Consider the following 22,880-nt stretch of genomic DNA (forward strand, 5'->3'; position numbering starts at 1 on the left):
ATAAGTTGATAAGTAAGACACATGGGCAGCTCTTAGGCATCTTTATTAATGAAATGTTTTGCCTGCTCATCAGGCTTCATCAGTTGAATACAGAGGTGATTGCAATCCTGGAGACAGTAGAGGTGGAGAGGTAGTTTGAGATCATCAGTCACTCAGCCTTGATGGAAGATCATCAGTCTCTTATCCTGAAGCAGAGGCATGAGGCCAGAGATGTGTATACTGGAACTGAAAGTGAGGTGTAGCAGCTTGGAGATGAGGTCACATGTAAACAGGGGCCCACTACTTGAAGTAGGTCATGCTTGTTAGTAAAAGAGTTGTTGAAAGACATTCCCTGCCTTAACCCTTTCAGGGTCCGTCCTGTAGATCTACGGCTTTACGTTCAGGGTCCAAACCGTAGATCTACGCCATGAGCTCAGCTCACTCTGATAAATTGTGAATGGTAAATTTGGGCCTAGATATGAGAGAATACATCTATGTGGTATGTGTGCACCACATAAAACAAATACTGCAGCACATTGTGTATAATGAGAGAAAAAAAACTGAGACCATGATTTTAGATTAAAACAGCGACTTTGCAGTGTTTTTTCGTATGTTTTTTATAGTTGTATTTGCGATTTCGTGGTCTCATTTGATAGAATGGATGATACATTACAGAAATAGAGATGATTTTGATTGGTTTTAGCACTGGAAATAGCTTGAAACTGAGCTCAAAGTAGCGGAAATGTTAAATTTTTGCCGATGTTCAAGACTAAACAAACGACCTCACACGTCTAATACACGCCAGCTGGTGGGTCTAATATACATTCACAAATGTGGCGATGATATTTATACATTTATTACAATATTGCATAACAGTAAATCTTATTTTTTGGTGTGAATAAAAAATCATTGTGAATAAAAAATTAAAATGGAATTTATTTGTAAAGCCTCAAAACGTAACTAATGAACAGAGGAAATGTTAATTTAGTGCCAGGAATACCTACATTGTTTATTCTGGACCCTATTTCGAAATTGGAATATTTTGAACTTTGTGTTAAATTGGCCAAATTACCAATTTCCGATCACTTTATTTTGTAGTTGAAACAGTTGACTTGGCGATTTCTTGTGCTCAATCAATAGAATAGAAGTAATACTAGTGAAATAGCTAAGAATTTGGTCGACTGGAATAATGTAATTGGCCTAAAATGGGAGTCAAAGTCGGCAAAATCGCTGATTCGTAAATATCGCTGACACATCAAAATTCGCGAGAGCATAATTTCATCAATTTTCCATCAAATTTCGTACTTTTTGTTTTATTACCTTCACAAAAAGATTCTCTACCATTTCATAAGAAAAAAAGTTTTTTTTTTTTTAAATTCTTGGACACTGGGGCACCACATCAGATTTTGGCCTTGGACCCTGAAAGGGGTAAGATACTGTTGTTGCCATGTCAGGTGTCTGATCTTGTCTATCATGCAGGTCTCCTGTCTGTAGGATATTCTCATAAACAGTGTCAAAGAGTGATTTTTCATAACCAATGTGCAGAAAGAGCAACTCTCCATGTTTAAAAAAAAGTGTGTTTAGCAAGTTCTTGAATTATACAAAGATGTTAAAACAGAACAAACACAAAAATAGAGTGAAGTAAATCATAAGGTGATTACTTTTTATTAACCCTTTCAGGGTTTGTGCCGTAGTTCAATGGCTTTGAAGCCAGTGTCAGTGCTGTAGTTCTTCGCCACGAGCTCAGCTCACTCAAATAAAATGCGAGTGGTAAATTTGGGCTTAGATATGGGAGAATCGGTCTGTGTGGTAATGTGCACCATCTAAAAGAATATCCTGCAGCATGCAGTGCATAATGAGGAAAAAACAGGACCTTGTTTTTGGTTTAAAACAGCAATTTTGTTATGTATTTTCACATGATTTTTATGGTTGTATTCATAGTTTCTTGGTCTCAATTGACAGAATGGAAAATAAGTTACAGATATAGAGATGATTTTGATTGGTTTTAGAAATGAAAATAGCTTGAAATTGAGCTCAAAATAGCAGAAATGTTTGATTTTTGCTGATGTTCAAGAGTAAAAAAATCACTTCACCCTTCCAATACATGTCAACTGGTGGGTCTAATATGCATTCACAAATGCGCTGATATTATTTTTACAATTATTCCAATATTGCATAACAGTAAATCTTCCATTTTATTGTGCGTGTGTGAATAAAAAGTCAAAAGAAAATTGTGTGTAAAGCCTGGAAACATAACTAATGAACAGAGGAGGTGTTATTTTAGTGCTGGGAATGCCTACATTGTTTATTCTGGACCATATTTTAAAATTGAAATATTTTGAAATTTGTGTGAAATCGGACAAATTCTCAGTTTCTGATCACTTTATTGGGTAGTTGAAATAGTTGGTTGGGTGGTTTCTTGTGCTCAGTCGATAAAATGGAATAGTGAAATAGCTAAGAATTTGGTTGACTGGAACACTGTAATTGCCCTAAAATGGGACTCAAAGTGGGCAAAATAGCCGATAGCATAATTTCATCAATTTCCCATCAGATTTCGTACTTTTGTTTTATTACCTTCCGAAAAAGATTCTCTACTTCATAATTTATATTTTTGGACAGTGATATTAGTTTACTTGCAAGTCATCTTCTGGTAGGATGCACACTATTTTCTTTCCATTTGTTAATGTTCTCTTTTCTAGAATTATGAATTTATTTTAATAAAGAAGAAGTGCTAAACATGTAGAGGCCATAAAGTACTTGAAGAATAGGAACTAATCATGTTCAGTGCAATGAAGATACAGGTAAGTCCAGTTCCTTGGATCAAGAGTTTACTTACCACTGGCATAAAGGCACCTCCCTTAAGGGGTAGTGCTGTGAAGCAATCCTGTATTTATGATGGATAAATATACTTAGTTCTAGGTAGTAGGTTGGTAGACAGCAACTGCCCAGGGAGGTACTACCATCCTGCCAAGTGAGTGTAAAATGAAAGCCTGTAATTGTTTTACATGATGGTAGGATTGCTGGTGTCCTTTTTTCTGACTCATAAACATGCAAGGTTTCAGGCACATCTTGCTACTTTTACTTACACTTAGGTCACACTACACATACATGTACAAGCATATATATACACACCCCTCTGGGTTTTCTGCTATTTTCTTTCTAGTTCTTGTTTATTTCCTCTTACCTCCATGGGGAAGTGGAACAGAATTCTTCCTCCGTAAGCCATGCGTGTTGTAAGAGGCAACTAAAATGCCGGGAGCAAGGGGCTAGTAACCCCTTCTCCTGTATAAATTACTAAATTTAAAAAAGAGAAGCTTTTGTTTTTCTTTTTGGGCCACCCTGCCTCAGTGGGATACGGCCGGTTTGTTGAAAGAAAGAAATATACTTAGTAAGATGCTTCCACAGCCATTATCATTAGGAAGAGAAGTGATGTGTATATCTCACCCTTAGGGTCACATTATTACATTCACACTTTCATTCCAAGCTCAGCTTGTACAGGTATCCCTTTTTTTATGTAATAGATATGTTCCAGGCTCTCTGCCTCCACCATAAAATGTTGTTTGAACCACTACTCAAATGTTTGGCTGTTTGCAGTCAGTTGTTTTGGCATCATGCTTTTATTCATATAGGAGAAAATTTGCATCACACAGGGAATTACTGGTAGAAATGGAATCATTGGATAATGGTGAATTCGTATATGGTGAACCCTCATAAACAAGGATTATTGTACTGTACACGATTATTCTTGAGTGTTCATTTTTATTTCTGTCCTCCTAATATATTTCATTCCTAGTTTGTTACTGTATTTATTCCAAATTCTAGCTGTATTTAATTTGTGTACCATCAGTGAGCAATGTAGCAGAAGGAAACGTAGAGCAATTTGGCTTGTATGGAGGATATGAACGAGTTGACCAAGGATGGTTAGTGAAAGACTCGGTGGTTCAGTTCCGGCTCTGTAACTCCACCCTCTACAATGACCCCATAATGCTTTTTAAGAAGAAGTACCAAAATAAAAATGTAAGTACATGTATTGGAAGATCTTTTTTTGTAACTTAGCGAGGCTAACATAACTATGGTGTTTGATAATCACAGGGTTGTTTGAGTAATTGAAGTATCATTGTGTTACATTTGTATTTCTTAACAGAGTATCATATTTCTGAAAATCTTGTTTGAATTTGGTGTATTGTAGGAATTGGTGGCAGAGGTTATTCTCTGGCTTTTCATTTACTGGGTTGTATAAAATCTGTACTAGCTATTGTGCGTAAAATATAAATTATTTAGAACTCTTAGTATTTTGCATAGTATGTGTCATTAGTCATGTTGGATGTAAAATTAAAGGTCGTGTACAATTCACTGTGAAATACATCTCCATATTAGAGACAGTTGATCATGACTAAAAGATACATTTTGATAGATAACATACCACATAGGGTAATCTCAAGTTTCCCATACACTGCCATATTTTCAGCATATTTTAAGATGCTCATCTTGTCTCAAATGTCTTAGATTGTAAGAAGTGTGCTGGAACTACAAGTAGTAGTTTATTCTTTCTCACTGCCTGCTGAGTGTGATAATATAAATTATATTGGTACAGTTAAAGTTATAAGTAGTAGGTTGGTAGACAGCGGCCACCCAGGGAGGTACTACCGTCCTGCCAAGTGAGTGTAAAACGAAAGCCTGTAATTGTTTTACATGATGGTAGGATTGCTGGTGTCTTTTGTCTGTTTCATAAACATGCAAGATTTCAGGTATGTCTTGCTACTTCTTACACTTAGGTCACACTACACATACATTTACAAGTATATATATACACACCCCTCTGGGTTTTCTTCTATTTTCTTTCTAGTTCATGTTTATTTCCTGTTATCTCCATGGGGAAGTGGAACAGAATTCTTCCTCCGTAAGCCATGCGTGTTTTAAGAGGCTACTAAAATGCCGGGAGCAAGGGGCTAAACCCCTTCTCCTGTATAAATTACTAAATTTAAAAAGAGAAACTTATGTTTTTCTTTTTGGGCCACCCTGCCTCGGTGGGATATGGCCGGTTTGTTGAAAAGAAAAGTTAGTTAAAGTTTCAGACTTTGTTAAGAGAGTGTTCAGGCAGTTTTGGACGAAGTGAGAAAGTAATTGGGGGGAGGGGGGACCTAAATGCTGAAGTGGGAGAAACTCTTGTATTGGGCCAGGAGTGCCAGGGGTGAATGATAATGGGGGGGACCTTCAATTAAACCTAGTATAGAATGAGGTTTGGTAATAGGCAGTATATCGTATTTTCGGTTTTCTTTCAACAAACTGGCCTTATCCCACTGAAGCAGAGTGGCCCAAAGATAATAACAAAAGTTTCTCCTTTAAACTTTAGTAATGTATACAGGAGAAGGGGTTTCTAGCCCCTTGCTCTTGGCATATTAGTTGTCTGTTACGACATGCATGACTTATGGAGGAAGAATTCTGTTCCACTTCCCCCTGGAGAATATCGTATCTTTTCTTTCTTTCTTTCAACACACCGGCCGTATCCCACCGAGGCGGGGTGGCACAAAAGGAAAAACACAAGTTTCTCCTTTCACATTTAGTAATATATACAGGAGAAGGGGTTACTAGCCCCTTGCTCCTGGCATTTTAGTCACCTCTTACAACATGCATAGCTTATGGAGGAAGAATTCTGTTCCACTTCCCCATGGAGATAAGAGGAAATAAACAAGAACTAGTAAGAAAATAGAAGAAAACCCAGAGGGGTGTGTATATATATGCTTGTACATGTATGTGTAGTGTGACCTAAGTGTAAGTAGAAGTAGCAAGACATGCCTGAAACCTTGCATGTTTATGAGTCAGAAAAAACACCAGCAGTCCTACCATCATGTAAAACAATTACAGGCTTTCATTTTACACTCACTTGGCAAGACAGTAGTACCTCCCTGGGCAGCTGCTGTCTATCAACCTACTACCTAGAATATCGTATCTTATGGGCATAAAATTAAATTACCGGGTATTCAAGTTCTGCAAAGTGTTAAAGTTTGTAAAAACTAAAAGCCTCGGTTAACACCTGATTGGTGTGTCCTTCATTAGATAACTTCCTTTCTTAGGAAGATATACTTATGAAAATAGGACAAGAGTGCATGTGTTTCTACAAGAAGTTCATAGTTATACATAGCATTTTAGTCAGTGTTAGGCTAGGACTTTACTAACAACATAAAAAGTATTGAGCAAAATGTAATAACCATTGGTGTTAGGAAAATTTACTTGACAATTTTCGTACTTCATGAAGAGCTGCAATACTGTATATTATGAAGAAATACACATTTGTGTAAAGACAGTTTTTATCTTCTTTTGAATATTAAAAGAAAAATAAATGTTTGATGTACATATGAAGACAAAATAAATTTTATTTGTTTTTGCAGGTTAGGGTAAAAGTGACTCCAATTGACCTAATCAACAGTCCTCATGAGCCTCACATGGGAGGAATAGATGAGAGTACAGATTTTGATATTTCCAGTCTACATATCAATACTAAACCTACTTGGCCTATCACAGAAGTTGCTGTAAGTCTTGTTGTTTTGTCCTCCCATCCCTTAGGAGTTCATCAATTTTAATGGGTTAATGTTAGTTTTGTGTGCAAATGTTCTTTTAGCCAGTCAAAATACAACCATAGAAATCCAAAACTCTTTGATATGAGTTTTTTCTTGTATTGTGGATTTTTATTTTATACAAACAGAATTGTGTACATATGTACTCGTGTACAGAAAATACCCAGTCTAAACAGATTGGATGTACTTTGATTCTTTATACTTTCAAGAATGTATTATTCCATGTCTCCATATGCCTAACTTTCATCAAGATCTGTTTTTTCAACAAACCAGCTGTACCCTACCGAGGCAGGGTGACCCATAAAGAAAAACAATTTTTTTTTAATATACCTTTCATATACCTTTGAAGAGTTCTGAGAGTTTCTCTACTCTCTGATGCTTGCCTGGTCAACCAGGCTGTTGCTGCTGGAGGCCCACTGCCCCACATATCCATCACAGCCTGGTTGATCTGGCACCTGGTGAAGATACGTGTCCAGTTTTCTCTTGAAGACTTCTACACTTGTCCTAGCGATGTTTCTGATATCTTCTGGTAAGATATTGAATAGTCTGGGACCCCAGATGTTATACAGTGTTCCCTTATTGTCCCCACTGCACCCCTGCTCTTCACTGGGTTTATTTTACATTTCCTCCCATATCTCTCACTCCAGTATTTTGTTATAGCAGTGTGCAGATTTGGGATCAGGCCCTCGAGTACTTTCCAGGTGTATGTACGTATTATTGTGTATCTCTCCTCCGCTCCATTGAGTACATGTTCAATACTTGAAGGTGTTCCCAGTAGTTTAGGTGTTTTGCTGGCTCAGTGTGAGCTGTAAACGATCTCTGTATTTGTTCCAGTTCCGATATTTCTCCTGCTTTGAATGGGGCTGTCAGCACTGAGCAATATTCTAAGTGAGGGAGCACTAGTGATTTGAAGTGTCACCATCGGCATTATTTCCCTTGTTTTGAAAGTTCTCGGTACCCACCCCATCATTTTCCTGACTGTTGTGATCTTTGTCTTGTTATGGTCTTTGAAAGAAAGGCCAGCTGACATAATTATTCCCAGGTCTTTTACATGTTCCTTACGTTCTATTTGGTGACCCTCTTGAGTTTTGTATATAGTGTTCCTTTTGACCTACCTAAGCAGCTGGAACTTATCACCATTGAATGTCATGTTGTTCTCCACTGCCCACTGGAAAACCCTGCTTATGTCTTCCTGTACTTTTTCAGTGTCCTCTACCATAGTGACTTTCATGCTTATTTTAGTGTCACTTGCAAATGATGATACAAAAGTGTGCTGGGTGTTTTTTATCTATATCTGCTATGATATAAAAGCCTAGAGAACAAATGGATTTGTCTGTTAAAAATAGGAGAGGAGAGTTATTAAATGGAGAGTTAGAGGTATTGGGAAGATGGAAGGAATATTTTGAGGAATTGTTAAATGTTGATGAAGATAGGGAAGCTGTGATTTCGTGTATAGGGCAAGGAGGAATAACATCTTGTAGGAGTGAGGAAGAGCCAGTTGTGAGTGTGGGGGAAGTTCGTGAGGCAGTAGGTAAAATGAAAGGGGGTAAGGCAGCCGGGATTGATGGGATAAAGATAGAAATGTTAAAAGCAGGTGGGGATGTAGTTTTGGAGTGGTTGGTGCAATTATTTAATAAATGTATGGAAGAGGGTAAGGTACCTAGGGATTGGCAGAGAGCATGCATAGTTCCTTTGTATAAAGGCAAAGGGGATAAAAGAGAGTGCAAAAATTATAGGGGGAGAAGTCTGTTGAGTGTACCTGGTAAAGTGTATGGTAGAGTTATAATTGAAAGAATTAAGAGTAAGACGGAGAATAGGATAGCAGATGAACAAGGAGGCTTTAGGAAAGGTAGGGGGTGTGTGGACCAGGTGTTTACAGTGAAACATATAAGTGAACAGTATTTAGATAAGGCTAAAGAGGTCTTTGTGGCATTTATGGATTTGGAAAAGGCGTATGACAGGGTGGATAGGGGGGCAATGTGGCAGATGTTGCAAGTGTATGGTGTAGGAGGTAGGTTACTGAAAGCAGTGAAGAGTTTTTACGAGGATAGTGAGGCTCAAGTTAGAGTATGTAGGAAAGAGGGAAATTTTTTCCCAGTAAAAGTAGGCCTTAGACAAGGATGTGTGATGTCACCGTGGTTGTTTAATATATTTATAGATGGGGTTGTAAGAGAAGTAAATGCGAGGGTCTTGGCAAGAGGCGTGGAGTTAAAAGATAAAGAATCACACACAAAGTGGGAGTTGTCACAGCTGCTCTTTGCTGATGACACTGTGCTCTTGGGAGATTCTGAAGAGAAGCTGCAGAGATTGGTGGATGAATTTGGTAGGGTGTGCAAAAGAAGAAAATTAAAGGTGAATACAGGAAAGAGTAAGGTTATGAGGATAACAAAAAGATTAGGTGATGAAAGATTGAATATCAGATTGGAGGGAGAGAGTATGGAGGAGGTGAACGTATTCAGATATTTGGGAGTGGACGTGTCAGCGGATGGGTCTATGAAAGATGAGGTGAATCATAGAATTGATGAGGGAAAAAGAGTGAGTGGTGCACTTAGGAGTCTGTGGAGACAAAGAACTTTGTCCTTGGAGGCAAAGAGGGGAATGTATGAGAGTATAGTTTTACCAACGCTCTTATATGGGTGTGAAGCGTGGGTGATGAATGTTGCAGCGAGGAGAAGGCTGGAGGCAGTGGAGATGTCATGTCTGAGGGCAATGTGTGGTGTGAATATAATGCAGAGAATTCGTAGTTTGGAAGTTAGGAGGAGGTGCGGGATTACCAAAACTGTTGTCCAGAGGGCTGAGGAAGGGTTGTTGAGGTGGTTCGGACATGTAGAGAGAATGGAGCGAAACAGAATGACTTCAAGAGTGTATCAGTCTGTAGTGGAAGGAAGGCGGGGTAGGGGTCGGCCTAGGAAGGGTTGGAGGGAGGGGGTAAAGGAGGTTTTGTGTGCGAGGGGCTTGGACTTCCAGCAGGCATGCGTGAGCGTGTTTGATAGGAGTGAATGGAGACAAATGGTTTTTAATACTTGACGTGCTGTTGGAGTGTGAGCAAAGTAACATTTATGAAGGGATTCAGGGAAACCGGCAGGCCGGACTTGAGTCCTGGAGATGGGAAGTACAGTGCCTGCACTCTGAAGGAGGGGTGTTAATGTTGCAGTTTAAAAACTGTAGTGTAAAGCACCCTTCTGGCAAGACAGTGATGGAGTGAATGATGGTGAAAGTTTTTCTTTTTCGGGCCACCCTGCCTTGGTGGGAATCGGCCGGTGTGATAATAAAATAAAATAAAAAATATCTGCTATGAGGATGAGAAACAGCTGAGGTGCCAAGGCAGTGCCTTGGGGCACTGAACTTTTTACCTCACTGATGCTGGGTCTTGCCCTATTTGCTACTACAGGAGAAGGGGTTAACTAGCCCCTTGCTTCTGGCATTTTAGTCACCTCTTGCAACACGCATGGCTTATGGAGGAAGAATTCTGTTTCATCTTCCTGTGGAGATAAGCGGAAATAAACAAGAACAAGAACTAGGAAGAAAATAGAAGAAAACCCAGAGGGGGGTTATATATATATATATGCTTGTACATGCATGTGTCTCCATGAGGAAGTGGAACAGAATTCTTCCTCCGTAAGCCATGCGTGTTGGGATCCTCTCTAAGATACGTTACTACGTACCAAATTCAGCCCTACTCGCACTATATTATTCACTCATCTATCCCTACCTCTACTATTGCTATTTGTGCCTGGGTGGTTATTGGCTTTACCTGGAGTTTATCTGGAGAGAGTTCCGGAGGTCAACGCCCCCGTGGCCCGGTCTGTGACCAGGCCTCCTGGTGGATCAGAGCCTGATCAACCAGGCTGTTACTGCTGGCTGCATGCAATCCAGCATACGAGCCACAGCCCGGCTGGTCAGGTACTGATTTTAGGTGCTTGTCCAATGCCAGCTTGAAGACTGTCAGGGGTTTATTGGTAATCCCCCTTATGTATGCTCGGAGGCAGTTGAACAGTCTCGGGCCCCTGACACTTATTGTATTGTCTCTTAACGTGCTAGTGACACCCCTGCTTTTCATTGGGGGGATGTTGCATCGTCTGCCAAGTCTTTTGCTTTCGTTGTGAGTGATTTTCGTGTGCAAGTTCGGTACTAGTCCCTCTAGGATTTTCCAGGTGTATATAATCATGTATCTCTCCCTCCTGCATTCCAGGGAATACAGGTTCAGGAACTTCAAACGCTCCCAGTAATTGAGGTGTTTTATCTCCGTTATGCACACTGTGAAGGTTCTCTGTACATTTTCTAGGTCGGCAATTTCACCTGCCTTGAAAGGTGCTGTTAGTGTGCAGCAATATTCCAGCCTAGGTAGAACAAGCGACCTGAAGAGTGTCATCATGGGCTTGGCATCCCTAGTTTTGAAGGTTCTCATTATCCGTCCTGTCATTTTTCTAGCAGCTGCGATTGATACAGTGTTATGGTCCTTGAAGGTGAGATCCTCCGACATCATCACTCCCAGGTCTTTGACGTTGGGTTTTCGTTTTGTTTTGTGGCCGGAATTTGTTTTGTACTCTGATGAAGTTTTAATTTCCTCGTGTTTACCATATCAGAGTAATTGAAATTTCTCATCGTTGAACATTGAACTTTACCAATAATCACCCAACAAAAAGCTGCTGTAAGAATTACCATGCAATCCAATTGTAGGCAAATGAGAGAGTGGGTGAGATGTTATCAACAAATTTTGTTGAAAATAAGAAAAAGTTTTGGAGTGAGATTAACAAGTTAAGAAAGCCTAGAGAACAAATGGATTTGTCAGTTAAAAATAGGAGAGGAGAGTTATTAAATGGAGAGTTAGAGGTATTGGGAAGATGGAGGGAACATTTTGAGGAATTGTTAAATGTTGATGAAGATAGGGAAGCTGTGATTTCGTGTATAGGGCAAGGAGGAATAACATCTTGTAGGAGTGAGGAAGAGCCAGTTGTGAGTGTGGGGGAAGTTCGTGAGGCAGTAGGTAAAATGAAAGGGGGTAAGGCAGCCGGGATTGATGGGATAAAGATAGAAATGTTAAAAGCAGGTGGGGATATAGTTTTGGAGTGGTTGGTGCAATTATTTAATAAATGTATGGAAGAGGGTAAGGTACCTAGGGATTGGCAGAGAGCATGCATAGTTCCTTTGTATAAAGGCAAAGGGGATAAAAGAGAGTGCAAAAATTATAGGGGGATAAGTCTGTTGAGTGTACCTGGTAAAGTGTATGGTAGAGTTATAATTGAAAGAATTAAGAGTAAGACGGAGAATAGGATAGCAGATGAACAAGGAGGCTTTAGGAAAGGTAGGGGGTGTGTGGACCAGGTGTTTACAGTGAAACATATAAGTGAACAGTATTTAGATAAGGCTAAAGAGGTCTTTGTGGCATTTATGGATTTGGAAAAGGCGTATGACAGGGTGGATAGGGGGGCAGTGTGGCAGATGTTGCAAGTGTATGGTGTAGGAGGTAGGTTACTGAAAGCAGTGAAGAGTTTTTACGAGGATAGTGAGGCTCAAGTTAGAGTATGTAGGAAAGAGGGAAATTTTTTCCCAGTAAAAGTAGGCCTTAGACAAGGATGTGTGATGTCACCGTGGTTGTTTAATATATTTATAGATGGGGTTGTAAGAGAAGTAAATGCGAGGGTCTTGGCAAGAGGCGTGGAGTTAAAAGATAAAGAATCACACACAAAGTGGGAGTTGTCACAGCTGCTCTTTGCTGATGACACTGTGCTCTTGGGAGATTCTGAAGAGAAGCTGCAGAGATTGGTGGATGAATTTGGTAGGGTGTGCAAAAGAAGAAAATTAAAGGTGAATACAGGAAAGAGTAAGGTTATGAGGATAACAAAAAGATTAGGTGATGAAAGATTGAATATCAGATTGGAGGGAGAGAGTATGGAGGAGGTGAACGTATTCAGATATTTGGGAGTGGACGTGTCAGCGGATGGGTCTATGAAAGATGAGGTGAATCATAGAATTGATGAGGGAAAAAGAGTGAGTGGTGCACTTAGGAGTCTGTGGAGACAAAGAACTTTGTCCTTGGAGGCAAAGAGGGGAATGTATGAGAGTATAGTTTTACCAACGCTCTTATATGGGTGTGAAGCGTGGGTGATGAATGTTGCAGCGAGGAGAAGGCTGGAGGCAGTGGAGATGTCATGTCTGAGGGCAATGTGTGGTGTGAATATAATGCAGAGAATTCGTAGTTTGGAAGTTAGGAGGAGGTGCGGGATTACCAAAACTGTTGTCCAGAGGGCTGAGGAAGGGTTGTTGAGGTGGTTTGGACATGTAGAGAGAATGGAGCGAAACAGAATGACTTCAAGAGTGTATCAGTCTGTAGTGGAAGGAAGGCGGGGTAGGGGTCAGCCTAGGAAGGGTTGGAGGGAGGGGGTAAAGGAGGTTTTGTGTGCGAGGGGCTTGGACTTCCAGCAGGCATGCGTGAGCGTGTTTGATAGGAGTGAATGGAGACAAATGTTTTTTAATACTTGACGTGCTGTTGGAGTGTGAGCAAAGTAACATTTATGAAGGGATTCAGGGAAACCGGCAGGCCGGACTTGAGTCCTGGAGATGGGAAGTACAGTGCCTGCACTCTGAAGGAGGGGTGTTAATGTTGCAGTTTAAAAACTGTAGTGTAAAGCACCCTTCTGGCAAGACAGTGATGGAGTGAATGATGGTGAAAGTTTTTCTTTTTCGGGCCACCCTGCCTTGGTGGGAATCGGCCAGTGTGATAATAAAAAAAAATATATAAACCATACATTGTAAGCATTGCAAGGAAATAAACATTTTTTTTTTTTTCAACAAGTCGGCCGTCTCCCACCGAGGCAGGGTGATCCAAAAAAGAAAGAAAATTCCCAAAAAGAAAATGCTTTCATCATCATTCAACACTCTCCACACTCACACATAATCACTGTTTTTGCAGTGGTGCTCAGAATACAACAGTTTAGAAGCATATATGTATAAAGATACACAACATATCCCTCCAAACTGCCAATATCCCAAACCCCTCCTTTAAAGTGCAGGCATTGTACTTCCCATTTCCAGGACTCAAGTCCGACTATATGAAAATAACTGGTTTCCCTGAATCCCTTCACTAAATATTACCTTGCTCACACTCCAACAGATCGTCAGGTCCCAAGTACCATTCGTCTCCATTCACTCCTATCTAACACACTCATGCACGCTTGCTGGAAGTCCTAGCCCCTTGCCCACAAAACCTCCTTTACCCACTCTCTCCAACCCTTTCGAGGACGACCCCTACCTCGCCTTCCTTCCCCTATAGATTTATATGCTTTCCATGTCATTCTACTTTGATCCAGGACATCTCCACTGCCTCCAATCGTCTCCTCGCTGCTGCATTTACCACCCAAGCTTCACACCCATGTAAGAGTGTTGGTACTACTATACTTTCATACATTCCCTTCTTTGCCTCCATAGATAACGTTTTTTGACTCCACATATACCTCAATGCACCACTCATCTTTTTTCCCTCATCAATTCTATGATTAACCTCATCCTTCATAAATCCATCCGCCGACACGTCAACTCCCAAGTATCTGAAAACATTCACTTCTTCCATACTCCTCCTCCCCAATTTGATATCCAATTTTTCTTTATAAGAACATAAGAAAGAAGGAACACTACAGCAGGCCTACTGGCCCATGCGAGGCAGGTCCAAGTCTCCTACTGGCTTAAGCTTATCTAAATCATTTGATACGTATCCCTCATCACCTTATTCTTTTCTATGTTCACTTTCAACTTTCTACCTTTACACACACTCCCAAACTCATCCACTAACCTTTGCAATTTTTCTTTAGAATCTCCCATAAGCACAGTATCATCAGCAAAAAGTAACTGTGTCAATTCCCATTTTGTATTTGATTTCCCATAATTTAATCCCACCCCTCTCCCGAACACCCTAGCATTTACTTCTTTTACGACCCCATCTATAAATATATTAAACAACCATGGTGACATTACACATCCATGTCTAAGACCTACTTTTACCGGGAAGTAGTCTCCCTCTCTTCTACACACCCTAACCTGAGCCTCACTATCCTCATAAAAACTCTTTACAGCATTTAAGTAACTTACCACCTATTCCATATACTACTTGCAACCTCTGCCACATTGCTCCCCTATCCACTCTATCATATGCCTTTTCTAAATCCATAAATGCAATAAAAGCTTCCCTACCTTTATTTAAATACTGTTCACATATATGCTTCAATGTAAACACTTGATCTACACATCCCCTACCCACTCTGAAACCTCCTTGCTCATCCGCAGTCCTTCATTCTTTCAATAATAACCCTACTGTACACTTTTCCTGTTATGTTCAATAAACTTATTCCTATATAATTTTTGCAATCTCTCTTGTCCCCCTTCCTTTCATATAAAGGGACTATACATGCTCTCTGCCAATCCCTAGGTACCTTCCCTTCTTTCATACATTTATTAAACAAAAGTACCAACCACTCCAACACTATATCCCCCCCTGCTTTTAACATTTCTGTCATGATCCCATCAGCTCCAGCTGCTTTACCCCCTTTCATTCTCCGTAATGCCTCACGTACCTCCCCCACACTTACATTCTGCTCTTCTTCACTCCTAAAAGATGGTATACCTCCCTGACTAGTGCAAGAAATTACCGCCTCCCTTTCTTCCTCAAAAGTTCCTTAAAATATTCTCCCCATCTAGCTAATACCTCCCTCTCCCCATCTACTAACTCCCCTACTCTGTTTTTAACTGACAAATCCATACGTTCCCTAGGCTTTCTTAACTTGTTTAACTCGCTCCAAAATTTTTCCTTATTTTCATTAAAATTTCTTGACAGTGCCTCTCCCACTCTACCATCTGCTCTCCTTTTGCACTCTCTCACCACTCTCTTCACCTTTCTTTTACTCTCCATATACTCTGCTCTTCTTATAACACTTCTGCTTTGTAAAAACCTCTCATAAGCTAACTTTTTCTCTTTTATCACACCCTTTACTTCATCATTCCACCAATCACTCCTCTTTCCTCCTGCCCCCACCCTCCTATAACCACAAACTTCTGCCCCACATTCTAATGCTGCATTTTTAAAACTCATCCAACCCTCTTCAACCCCCCCACTACTCATCTTTGCACTAGCCCACCTTTCTGCCAATAGTCGCTTATATCTCACCCGAACTTCCTCCTCCCTTAGTTTATACACTTTCACTTCCCTCCTACTTGTTGTTGCCACCTTCCTCTTGTCCCATCTACCTCTTACTCTAACTGTAGCTATAACTAAATAATGATCCGATGTATCAGTTGCCCCTCTATAAACATGTGCATCCTGGAGCCTACCCATTAACCTTTTATCCACCAATACATAATCTAACATACTACTTTCATTACGTGCTACATCATACCTTGTATATTTATTTATCCTCTTTTTCATAAAATTTGTATTACTTATTACCAAAGGGCTAGTAACATCATCATCTGTAAAAATTAATAAATTTAAATAGAAACTTTTTTCTTTTTGGGCCACCCTGCTTTGGTGTGATACAGCCGGTTTATTGAAAGAAGACATGCATGTGTAATGTGGCCTAAGTGTAGGCAGAAGTAGCAAGATGTACCTGAAACCTTGCATGTTTATGAGTCAGCAAAAAGACAAGCAATCCTATCATCATGTAAAACTACTACAAGTTTCCATTTCTCACTCACTTGGCAGGATGGTAGTACCTCCGTGGGTGGTTACTGTCTACAAGCCTACTACCTAGTCATCAAGATCTTATCTAAAATTTGTGTTATTGGGCTGGCTTAGTGACACCTTCAGCAATATTGAGTATCTCATTTGCCCTGCTATTCTGTATCTATACAGTAGTGGTTTATATTTTGCTGAAAATTTGAAAATCCGAGGTTTATATACCTTAGATTTTCATTGTACATTAGATGAAATGGCCATGTTCCATGAAAAAATAAGTTGGTTCTCTAGTGCACAGCACTCTACTCGATTATCTTCTGTGGTGAGGACCCTGGAGGGTCCACTTGGAATGTATTGTGCCTTATTCATTCTATCCTTACAATGTCCTGAGCCCCCTTACGAGGCCTGGTCTTGGACTGGGCCGCAGGGGCGTTGACCCCCAAAACCCTCTCAAGGTAAACTGCAGGTAAACAGGTGCTCAAGAGTTCATGGCTCCCACTGCCGTTGATTGCCTGTTGATGTTCACTTGTTATGCCAAGGTCAGTTGGGACCCTTTGAAGTTTCAAGATCATCATCCTTCTTGAGCTATGTTGTTAGCCCCACTTAAACCTCTCCATGGACACTTCCTCATCTGGTGCACTGCATTTCATTGGGTCCCTTAAGGGGTCTTGTGATTAACTTCAGGATTCATGTCATTTCTTACTGTTCTTATAAGATACTTGTTCTGGATGACAGTTTGCTATGTTTTGCTCAACAGTGTTTTGATGACCATGTTCTCTGGTGGGTCACTTGTGGGGAAGGGGGGTCTGTTATTTTGCTCCCATGCTTGCTTGCTCTTGGCTGTTTTTGCATACAATAGCAGTGTCTTCTGGCTTCATAGGATGCCATTATTTTGATTTTGTTCTGATGCAGACTTTGATCCAGAATGCATTGGGAGTGGATAAGGAATTTAAGATGTTTTGTTTTGAAAGGTTGATAAGTTGTTGAGTCACAGTACAAAGTATTATAGATTGAATTAGGATAAAATTAAAAAATTTGAAGATAAAGGAAGAAATCTCTTCCAGGCCATATACATCAATTTATCATATCGCAAGCGAGGTAAAGTTCCCCAAGTCTCTCATTGTCCATTATCTGGGGGTCCTGTCTCTAGCATATACTCACATAGATTCAACCTCCAATCAACAACTTCCTCCTCCTCTTCCCTCCTCCTCCTCCCTTCTCCTCCTCCCATCTCCTCCTCCCTCTTCCTTCTAACCCCCCCTCACAAAACTACATTTTGAACTACAGAAAACTACATTTTGAACTGGTAATGGTGTTTGTCTCCTGCACCACCATTCACTCTCACTAAACTATGTGATTAATCGTAACAAATACAAGTTGGACAGAACTAATGTATGGTAATTTTTTTTTTTTTCCAAAACATTGGTCATCTCCCACCGATGCAGGGTGACTCAAAAAGAAAGAAAATCCCCAAAAAGAAAAATACTTTCATCATTCAACACTTTCACCTCACTCATACATAATCACTGTCTTTGCAGAGGCACTCAAATACGACAGTTTAGGAGTCCCTCCAAACTGCCAATATCCCAGACCCTTTCTTTAAAGTGCAGGCATTGTACTTCCCATTTTCAGGTAGTAGGTTGGTAGACAGCAACCATTTGGGAAGGTACTACTGTCCTACCAAGTGAGTGTAAAAAAGGGAGCCTGTATTTGTTTTACATGATGGTAGGATTGCTGGTGTCTTTTTCCTGTTTCATAAGCATGCAAGATTTCAGGTACATCTTGCTACTTCTACTTACACCACACTACACATACCTGTACACGTTTATGTATACACACTCATCTGAGTTTTCTTTGATTTTATCTTAATAGTTCTTGTTATTGCTTATCCTTTCATATCCTTGGGGAAGTTGAATAAGAATCTTTCCTCCGTAAGCCATGCGTGTTGTAAAAGTCAACTAAAATGCCTTTGAACAATGGGCTAGTAACCCCTTTTCCTGTATAGCTTACTAAAAAGAAAAAGTAAAGTGTTATGTTATAATTATATTTGCAAAACTCTTTGTAAAGTATTCATTAATATGTCTAGATTTCTCATGCTGAGTCATTAGTCAACAAAAGTAGTTTGTTCAGATATGAGCATCTATCTCCTTCCAATACCAGAATCATAACTAATAAAAGTTGCTGTATCATGTGTTCATTAGCAGCTATTCCTACACCGTGTCATATCTACAATTGTTTTTGATATGTAAGTGCAGGGAAGAGAAATTACCAGCAGATAATCCAGATTGGTGGCTGGGAAAACCACCACCTCATCAGCCCTAACCACAACAAATACAAATGAGCAGGCAGCTCACATGTACATTAGAGTATTGTTGTTATTTTATTTACACAAAAAATGTGTTAAACTATGAAATAGTGTGTTGGGGAGTGAAATTGCCTTATTCCACAGTTGCTCTGTGGCTTAAGTTAGCATCAGTAGGATATGTTCCAACACTTGAATCTAGGCTGTAGATGGCAATAACAATATGAAGTATTTTCTCTTTTTTCTCTTTCCCTCTAAGTTTAGCTTTCTCATGGCCTAATGAACACACTGTTAATACATTTAAATCATATGTGCAACTGTCTCTGATAAGTAATTGTGAGGAAAAGGCATTACTAGAGGAAATTACTCCTCAGCTGGGACCCTCCCTCAATGGAGGTTCCTTGATGCTGGTGAAAGGCACTTGATCTAAGAAATTGGACCTTCTCTTCCTTGGATCAAACTTGAGTGTCTACTATTTCCCCAGGTCCTATTTGACCCTTATAGGTTTAGTGCTCCCCTGCCCATGAATGTAATAATACTCAGCTGGGTGCCACATTTAGCTGGGAGAGGAAGGAATGAGAGAGTAAAATAAGTGTGTAGAAGAGAGTGAGTGAGGGAGTGGGAGAGATATGAGGAAACCAATCTTCTTTGAGTGCAGTGTATATATAGTTATAAATATCTCTCCCCCCCCCCAAAAAAAAAAATAGATATTAGATATGGAATGATTGTTCCTGTCCACATTTCGCTTCATAACACGGGCTTAAGTGGAAAAAATATGATCTTTTGATATATTTTTTGCTTAATGATCATTTTCTATGTTTTTTTTCTATCTAGGTCATTAAACAGGGTTAATTTTATAAATTGTAAATATGGAAACCTTATGGGCTCTTCCTAATTAAAAAGTAATATCAAAGCTTACTGGAGTACTTCCTCGTTGTTTGTGGTGTAATGACACGTGTAAATTATATGCATGATACTGAACTTGGTGGGAGGGGTTAATTATTTGGTAATTTTGACTATGATGTACCTTTTCATTAGGTAATGAAGGAAGGTTTATGCAAGTTCCATCAGCAAGATCAGTTTGGTGTGGTGTGCAACAATGGGGACTATGTCGTCATACAGTGCCGCATGCTCAAACCTGATAGCAATGTAAGTTCAATCTATTCTGCCTTTCTTTTAAGCACCTTAAATTAAGATTTCTATTAGAATGTACATTTTTTGGTAATGTGAATTATGCACAACATTTAAAGTGATGTAATGCTTCACTGAATGTTATGGTTATTATCCAATCTGCATAGCAGAGTTTTGAAAGTGCTGTTCTGTAAGAATGTGAAAGTAAATGCATGGATGCTTTTGAAGGTGCAGATATAGAGTACCTAATAAAAACACTGAGGTAATTGTGGCTCAGTTATAGAACATGTAGTATGCACAGTTAAGGTAGTCACAGATGGTTCCATACTGAAACATTAATCATTGTATTATTTGTGGTATGTTTGATACATTGACGACTTGTAGGGCGAAATGTTGGATGTGCAAGGTGTAATATTAATGACATAGAGGGTGCATTATTGATAACATACCTCAGGGTATAGTGATGGAGAGGGATTTACTGGGTGTAAGTAAATCACAGAATGGGTGGGAATCAAATCCCTGGCAGACAAATCCTAAAACCTAATGTTAGTGTGCTAACCAATGGTCCAAGATTCATCTAACTAGGTATATTTCTGTATATCATAGGTTAGCATGGGCCCAACTGTAACCACAAATGCAGGTTTTTACAGACTAATCCCACACCAGCATGGCTATGGTATACTCTAGCTCATGCTCCTTCAAGGCTGCCATCATGACTCGCAAAATTGTAATAACACAATTGCAAACAAATCACAGAATGGGTGAGGCTCAAACCAACGTCTGGATATACAGGGTGTAATATTGGTGACATACAGGGTGTAGTGGTGGAGAGGGATACACAGGATAATATTGGTGACATACAAGGCGTAGTGGTGGATAGGGATACACAGGGTATAGTATTGGTGACATACAGGGTGTGGTGGTTGGGACATGTACTAGGGTGTAATCATAGGAATATGATAGGGTGCTGAGGGCATATAGGTTGTAATGGTAGGAACAGGGTCAGATATTGTTGTGGGAGCCCCGTGACGTGCAACTTGATGGGGCCTCTGCCACTGCAACTTCATTGTCAAATTGCATACTTGTGGTTCTGTGTAAAGTGTTTATCTGTTGACAGTTTGGCATTTGTTTTGTCTGCAGATGATATGAACTTGTATGAAAAGCAAACCAAATGCCTCTTGAGAAAGTTTAATATAAATATACTGTGTATACCGGGTAGTAACAAAACACTTAAACTTTTCTCACATTACAGTATTTAAGAAAATCTCTTATTTTGTTTATTGTACTGTATTTAAACTAAAAGAAAGCAGGCTTTCACATTTTCTGAAAAGTAATATCTTTGTCATATTCAATGTTTATTGTGTGCTGTGAGACACTACTGTTTCACTCTTTGTTTCAAGTCTATTATTCATCTTCATCTTGGAAAGGACCATTCACTAGTGTTTGAACATAAGCAGCACTTAAGTACATTTCAGAACACTTTCAGTGTTTGGAAATGTTGCTCTTAAATCTTTCTCAACAAGATATTTGTAGAACAGTTACTTTAGCATATTGTCATTGTAGTCTTTTCTTAAAGTTTCACATTTCCATTACAAAGTCTGTGACCAGAGTCAGTCTCCTACATGCTGACATCACTGGTTGCTGTTGAACAACTTTCAGAAGCGTCCAAATTTTTAAGCTGTTTAAAGAAAAATTGCTTAAGATGAAAATAAACTGATAAACAGCTGGAATGAAGCTCAGTGAAGCTATTCTCTGGGTGACCCCTGCTTTACCATAAGGAAAAACTGCTTAAGACGAAAATAAACTGATAAACACCTGGAATGAAACTGTGAAATTTTTCTCCGGGTGACCTCTGCTTTACCATCATATAGTATACTGAGAGACACTTTAATCAGGTGATGATAAACCTGAACATTCTCTGTTGTTCCAGACTTCTGCGTCCTCATACTCGTCAAACTTCTCTCTTAGACTGTTTTCAGAAACTTAGTGCCATTACTGCAAAATAGTGAATTATTTTGGGATCCTGTGGTGTGTGGTTTGTTGCACTGAATCTTTAAAATGCAATTCCAAAATAAAGCAGTCAGTGCAATTTCAAGTTTACTCATTTTTCCAATAAGACTGTAAGTTTATTTTCTTGTTATCTCTTCATATCCATGCACAATGGCTTGTATCAGCTTTGGCAAGACCAAGAAGGTTCACTTATCTTACTGCACATAAAGAACTGTCTGCCTGGAACAACTTTTTGTTCAGAATTCACAACTTAACTGAAGAATCTGTGAAAAATACATAATTTTTTTTTTTACAGTGTTAAAAATAGCAGAGCAGCTTTCCCAACTAAATTAAGACAGTGCCCATAACATGGCACAAATACTGATAAGCTATTTTGTTTTCTTATGAGGACTTACATTTCTCGGTACTTTGATCATGTTTGTGGTATTGTCATGACTGCCCTTTCTTGAGTCATTGATTTTATTGTTATGGCTGGTCAAAAACTCCTAAGTAGTGCATTAGTCATTGCAGTGTGATCATGACTGGATGTGAATGTCGGAAACCTTACTTGTTGAGAGACCAGATATTGAACAAAGTTTCAACAAATAACACTTTCAGTGTTGTTGCAGTTATCTGCTTTCAAGATTTTTGCCCATTATCCCAGTTAGTTCACAAAGTAATCTGTGTGGTCAGGTCCATTATTTGCTTGATGTCAGTATCAAGAAATGGGTCATACTCTAAAGGAAATTAAAAATATGTCAAGGTCTCCATTTGGTACCTTGAAAGACCAATCTACATTCAGCAATAAATTTGATGGTACAGTATACCCTTTTATAAAGCAAAATTATTTACTATGATTTTGTCTAAACTTGTGATTGAAAAAGTGCTTCCAAAATGGCACAGAGCATAAAAGAACCTTAATATGATTTGTAAATTTAACAAAAAACTAAGTCAAGTGTAATATTTTAATAGAGTTAGTCATGTCCATTAGACAGTATTTTTTTCTTGACTAACCCGTGTTTTCTAAAATTCATGCGACATGTGATTGCTTAATTTATATAAAATACCAGTAGGCTATAAAAAGTTTGAAGAAAATAATTAGTGCAGTAATATCAAGAATCTACAGAAGTTTAGCAGCAGTATAATAATTCTTAGATTATTGTCCCTGAAGGTTAGTAAACCAGTATCATATGTTATAATTACACAGTAATTGCACATTACATGTTTTTAGCAGTAATGT

At 39.3% G+C, this 22,880-nt stretch overlaps 1 protein-coding gene across 5 annotated transcripts in view; it reads left to right on the forward strand.

Annotated features, from left to right (window-relative positions):
- LOC128692714 (glycerophosphocholine phosphodiesterase GPCPD1) overlaps positions 1-22,880 on the forward strand; it is a 237,459-nt gene that overhangs the window by 89,057 nt on the left and 125,522 nt on the right. For all 5 annotated transcript variants that reach the window (XM_070090010.1, XM_070090014.1, XM_070090012.1 and 2 more), the window contains 3 exons: positions 3,827-3,996; positions 6,369-6,509; positions 19,559-19,669. In XM_070090010.1, coding sequence (XP_069946111.1) covers positions 3,827-3,996; positions 6,369-6,509; positions 19,559-19,669 — 422 coding nt within the window. The remainder of the gene's footprint in view (positions 1-3,826; positions 3,997-6,368; positions 6,510-19,558; positions 19,670-22,880) is intronic.

Source organism: Cherax quadricarinatus, chromosome 30 (genome assembly GCF_038502225.1).
Source record: "Cherax quadricarinatus isolate ZL_2023a chromosome 30, ASM3850222v1, whole genome shotgun sequence".
Lineage (NCBI taxonomy): Eukaryota > Metazoa > Arthropoda > Malacostraca > Decapoda > Parastacidae > Cherax > Cherax quadricarinatus.